Source organism: Cebus imitator, unplaced genomic scaffold, assembly GCF_001604975.1.
Source record: "Cebus imitator isolate Cc_AM_T3 unplaced genomic scaffold, Cebus_imitator-1.0 Scaffold105, whole genome shotgun sequence".
NCBI lineage: Eukaryota > Metazoa > Chordata > Mammalia > Primates > Cebidae > Cebus > Cebus imitator.
Genome location: NW_016107420.1, coordinates 5,116,396 through 5,122,395, shown reverse-complemented (window position 1 = coordinate 5,122,395; position 6,000 = coordinate 5,116,396). Strand labels below are relative to the sequence as shown.

The window sequence follows — 6,000 nt, the reverse complement described above, 5'->3', positions numbered from 1 at the left end:
AAAAAAAAAAAAAAAAAAAAAAAAGAAAGAAAAAGAATCTCTTGAATTTCTCTCTCTTTCCATTATTTGGTATTATTCAAATTATGTCACTCATTAGCCCATAACTTGATCACTGCAGGTACTACTTGTTTTGCCTCTTTGATGTTTCTATCCCTCCAATCATTTCCATCTCCCACTAAATAAATATTGCCATAATTCTAGCTCTGCTGTCAGTCACACTCCATTTCCTTACTCCTCTGTGAAGCAAAACTCTGTCACTTGTTCATCTCCAACACTTTTCCTCTCAATCTCTTTTATAATCCATTGAATCAGGCTTTTACCACCATGGTCTCCATATTAATTAACTATGAGTAAATTTTCAGTACTTCTTTACCAGCAACACTTGAGATATTTACTTTCCTCTCCTTGCTGTACTTTCTGCATGTGGTTTCAGCACATCACCCACAGTACAGTACTGGTTTTCCTCCTATCTCACTGATCACTCCTCTTCAGTCTTCACTGCCGATTCTTCCTCGTCTCCTGAACCTCTTAATACTGGACTACCAAGGTTCAGTTCTTGTTCCCCTCTCTATCTGTTCTTCTTTTAGTAGTCCAACAAAATCTCATGGTTTTAAATATCATTTACATGCTGACAATCCCCATATTTACATCTCTAACACAAGCATTTTTCAGGGCTTGAAACTCCTTCAATTAGGCCAAATGAATCCCATTTTAAATCAACATGCAAGTGACCATGTTCTGTTCCCACCATCTTCCAAAGGTATCACACACATTCTCACCTCTTTTTTTAAAAATTGTGTTAAGATAAATTTCTTCCACCTTAAATAAGTAAGCTAGTGGGAAGTAACAGCTGTTCTTATGTAATAACCTTGAGGGAGAAAAGAGGAACTATGCTAGGCTATACTTCCTGTCTTGTTTGTATGATCAGTTGGGAGAAACTTGGATTTTGAACGAGCAACTGAGGATGGGAACCCTCTAGCAATTAAGCAATGAGTCAAGGAGCATCTTAATATTGTAGCCATAGACAGCCTCTGTGAGGGTCAGTTGACTTAGGATTTGAGTGAACAAGATTTGGGAGGATGGGTAATGAGTGTTCCTACTATTTTCTCTTTCCATTGTGCTCTACACAAGATGTTTATTTTTAATGACTTGGTATTAAGCGTGCTCATACAAGTAGGCTTCAGAGGGTAGAGATAAAAAATTTTGTCTTGACTTTAATTTTTCTAGCTGATGTAGGTGTTCAGAACAATTCCCAAGCATATTATATCTATTGTGTGCCTCTTAACTATTCTAAAAGGCAGGATTCAGATTATAGATTGAAATATTAATTGACAGGCATGATTCAGGTTATAGATTGAAATATTAATTGACAGGCATAAGCACTTTAGTATTCCACAGTTATGATTTCGATAATTAATTCTTTTTAAATTTATTAGCTTCTCAATATCCAACTTACACTACATTCTGTTTTAGCAGCTCTCTTGAAAAATCCTCTGTAATAAAGGAAATATAAGTAAAACAAAGCATTTCCTTTGTATCCCACCATACCTCCTAGCAGAGTATTCTGTATATACTAGGTGTTTGATATATGTTGGTAAATACATTCATGATTTAATGAACTCTACATAAGGGAGGCAGCAACATTAAAAACAAGTCTATTTTATGACTTCTATAAACTAATATATATTATTCATAGGGAAGCAGTATATGACAAAGAACACTGTATTAGATAGCACAGGAATCACAATTGTTAGAGAATTAAAAAAGAACAGTGACATGAAGACTTCAGTTAATAAATCTTTAAAGCCAATTAAGCTTCTGCTTTATTAGAGTAATTGAGTAGATGATGAACGGGAAATAGAGACAGGTAAGATTTATATTCAACTGAATAAAATATAGGGTATACAGCAGTAAAGCATTGTAACTGTTTTTTTTTTAAGTATGAGACTACAGGGGATGACGATCAGTTACGCAAGGTTTGGGAAGATAAGAAAAGTCTGATATTTATACATTATTTTAGAAAAGAATTGACATCATATTATGATATTTGGTTTTAACATCCAAGAATATGGTATGATTATTAATGAAGAGAGTAGCAATTTCATGCACTTATTCTGCAGCTATTGAATCCCTTACTGTGAGGTCACATGGGAGAATAGTCAACATTTTATTATTTCTAAACATATTTACTAGCTTTCTTACCTGACTTTTTTGAAGGTTAGCTTCTTCTAAGAGTTGCATGCTATTTCTGGCTCTTATAATTGCCTCATATTTCTCATTTTCTAATTCATTGCACTTTGCTTGTAGCTCTCTGGTCTGTTTTTCCAGACGTGTTTTTTCTGTTCTTAACTGGTTGGCTTCTTGGATTGTCACACATAATCTGGAAATCAATAATCACACTGGGAAAGTTAAACTTTTTTAAAGGGAAAGAGGGAGATTTACTAAGCATCTGTTACAGGACAGGTATTATGCCAGTAACTTTTATATGTATTAATATTTTCTCATTTGATACTCATTATACTTCTATAAAGTAGGTTTTACTATTTCCATATCTCCATTTTAAAGAACAACAAACATACCCAGAGAGGTTAGGCATTTGATTAAGTTCATATGGCTAATGAGCAGTAGAGATGAGACTAAGCTTGGATTTTCTGACCCTAATTATGTTACACGCAATTGCTATGGTATCTGTATTATACCGCTATATTATACACTGTTTTATACACATATTATATAGTTACACTGTATTCTATAGTTACATGACAATGATATAAAGCAAACCCTTAAAAAATGAGTTGTTCTTTACATTTATATGATCTTTTCTCTTTTCTCCCCTTTCATACTCTCTACTCCAGGCAAGCTATGTTAACTTACTAATGTACATCTTAAAATAATTTTCTCCATATTCATATGATCATATATATGTACACATAATTATATATATACACATACACATATACACATAAATATACATACATATTATACATACATCTAGCCACAGGAGCTTTTAAATGTTTTTTTTAACAATAAAAATCATAGTATACACCCTTTTCTGTGCTTGCTTTTCTCATCTAATAATATCTTATAGAAATCTCATCAAGTTAGAAAGCCACCTTCCTTTCCTAGTCTAATGAATGTAACCTCATTTCACTGTCAATTTGTATTTCTCTATCAGAACGTTTAGGCATATTCTCTTCCTTTTGTAAGCCATATGAATTTTGTTCTTTGAATTTCTCCTAATCTTTGAACATGTTTTCTAATGGATTGTTTACTTTGCTCATCTCTTTAAAGAACTCTAAATTATAAATATTAACCCTTAGTCTGTCTTTTATGCTGCAAATATTTTTTTCCAAATCTACTTTTTTGTTATTGTTGCCTATTGACTCTATTTAGGGGTTCTTCACCACACTAAAAATTTAATACAGCTTAATTTGACTTTTTTTTTTCAACTTCTGGGATTTCAGTTTTTATAAAGGTGATCTCCCTCATCAACTTATTGTCAGTGTAATCTCTTAGATTTCCACCAAAGAGTTCCATGATTTTTTAGCCCTAAATCTTTAATCCTGACTCATGTGAATTTACTCCTGAATATGATGTAAGAGTCCAATTTAAATTCCAGACTAATGGCCAGCTGTATGAGTACCATTAGTAACTAATGAATTTAAATACTCCCATTACATCCCTAAAATATGCAAATATCATATATGGAAATATCATACTTTATAGATTATGTTTCATTGATCTACTTATTTACATACTCATTTAAAGTTGATTATTGTGGCTTTATAGCATGTTTGGTGAGATATTTTATAATTTTCTTTGTTATTTTCAGGCATTTCTTTATTCTAAATGGTAGAAGACACAGCCTTCTCTATTCTGCCTGCTCCCCTCCACTACCCACATCAAAACCCTCTTCCTGTCAGTTGAGCGATTTATTTTTCTCATGCATTTGGTAATTTTTGATTAAGTTTGTATCTGTCTATAGTTAATCTGTGGGGATCCTGAGGGGTCTGTGTGTACAATGATTATTATGGTTTCTTTTTTCCATTTGGCTACATGGTAGAGATAGTTCTATTTGTTGGCTATCCTTGTTAAAAAGCAGAAATTTATTCTATTTTAGTCTTTTAATGAGAGTGTGGCTCCTTCAAGGACATTTACCTTCTTGTGACATTATATAGTTCCAGCCCTGACTTCCTCGACAGGGAAGTCATTTATTTATCATTCTGGTTTTAGCTTCCTGTTTTTGTTTGTGCCTTTGAGAATTCCCAACTATATAAGTTGAGCATTTAAATGTAATTAAACAGTTCATGCTATAAAGTTTTTATGCTATTAGAATATTAATATGTAAGTTAAAGAAACAATATAACTTCGAAAAAATGTCATGTTGTAATTTATCAAGATGCTTATATTAAGAGGGTTTTTTCAGAATATTTAATCTGACACATTATATGATTGGAATAGTCTGCACATTCATTATGAATCATTGTCTTATTCTCCTTCATTTCTAACCTGTGGTGCTGAATTGTTGGTCCACTCAAATATCTGCCTCAAATGTTAAGAACAGACATTAATTGTATCTGGCTTTTGTTCTTCCTTTATACTATTAGACTTTACCTGAGCCAGGAAAACAGAGATGGCTAAGAAATCCTCCCACTCTTGTTCTCTAAAACTCCCCTATCATTTTGTGCTTTAGAATAAAGCTAACAGCATAAAACAACCCTGCTCTCCCATATTCCAAGTCCCACCTCCATCCCTCCTCATGACTCCCACAAGACTCATGCACACGTCATTTAACGCCTATATAAAACCTTAGGCACCTTCCTTTTCTTTGAAACATTCCTCATTAATGAGCATTCTCCCTACTGCAATAGCCTGAATAAAATCATCTCATGAATTATCTGGTACATTTGGTCTTTCATGGTACTAAAAACCCACCCAACTAAATCTTGAGGGAAAAAAAATAATATCTAAATTCTGTTTTTCAATCACTTTAATATTACTCCTTTCAGGCTCTCAAACATATATATATATATCCTATGGTAACTTAGCTTTTAAAATGTCTTCAGTCTAGGGAGTGAATACTTGTTGAAGAAAGGAGAAAAAAAGTGATTTGGATTCCAATTAAGTAATGAATGATGTATAAATCTGGGTGTATTCTTTAGTAAATATGGGTGAAATCTCAAATATCAATTCAGGCTGACAGTGGCAGCAAACCAAGAGTCAATTGTATTATTGAATAATTTTCTTTCGCTAACAATTTAAGCATACAAGCAATGGAGGTCAGAAAGTAGTGGGGGTGATTATACAAGTAAGTGATGCCCATCAATCAGACTTCATTCTAGGTTTTTAGTTATTTTTTAAAATCCTACTTTTAATAGTAGTATCCATTGGTGAATTTTCCCTGCTGATAATAATTCCTTGTATTTGTTTAAACTAAATAGGTATAAATGTTGTTTAAGGACTTTTCTCTGTCATCTATGGCAATATTACCATATTGCCTCCTTTTTTGCCTTCTATGTCTATGATTTATTTCTGCTGTAACTGTATTTGTAGTACAGAATTACAGCGGGGTTGAGGTAATATCAAATTTTCTCTTAACTATAATTTAAAAATTTTAACCACTCTTTAGAAGAAAGAAAAATTTTAGTTTACTTAAGGTCAACTATGTTCATGCCAAAATTTGCAGGATGACCTGAGGAAATAAAGATGTGCTTTGTGCTCTGCAGGACTGATACAAAAGCAAGATATCAAGGGTTTTATTCGTTTCCAAAAAAGTACTGGACTAAATTTGGTACAACTATTCTCTTTCAAAGTTAAATTAATGTACTTAGTAAAGGTTCTAAAATATTAAATTATCTTTGAATATATATTCTAACAATCTGATATAATTTTTAATAAGCAATGCCGATTAAATCAGATTTTACATCTCAGGTTATGGTTTTGATTTAGAGTCTATAAAATATTTATTCTAGTAAATATCACACACTGAAACTCTATTGT

At 32.4% G+C, this 6,000-nt stretch overlaps 1 protein-coding gene across 1 annotated transcript in view; it reads right to left on the bottom strand.

The window, feature by feature from the left end:
* The window catches only part of SCLT1 (sodium channel and clathrin linker 1), a 231,598-nt gene that overhangs the window by 82,068 nt on the left and 143,530 nt on the right, over positions 1–6,000 (bottom strand). Inside the window, exon 12 of the mRNA XM_017537647.2 lies at positions 2,203–2,380. Coding sequence (XP_017393136.1) covers positions 2,203–2,380 — 178 coding nt within the window. The remainder of the gene's footprint in view (positions 1–2,202; positions 2,381–6,000) is intronic.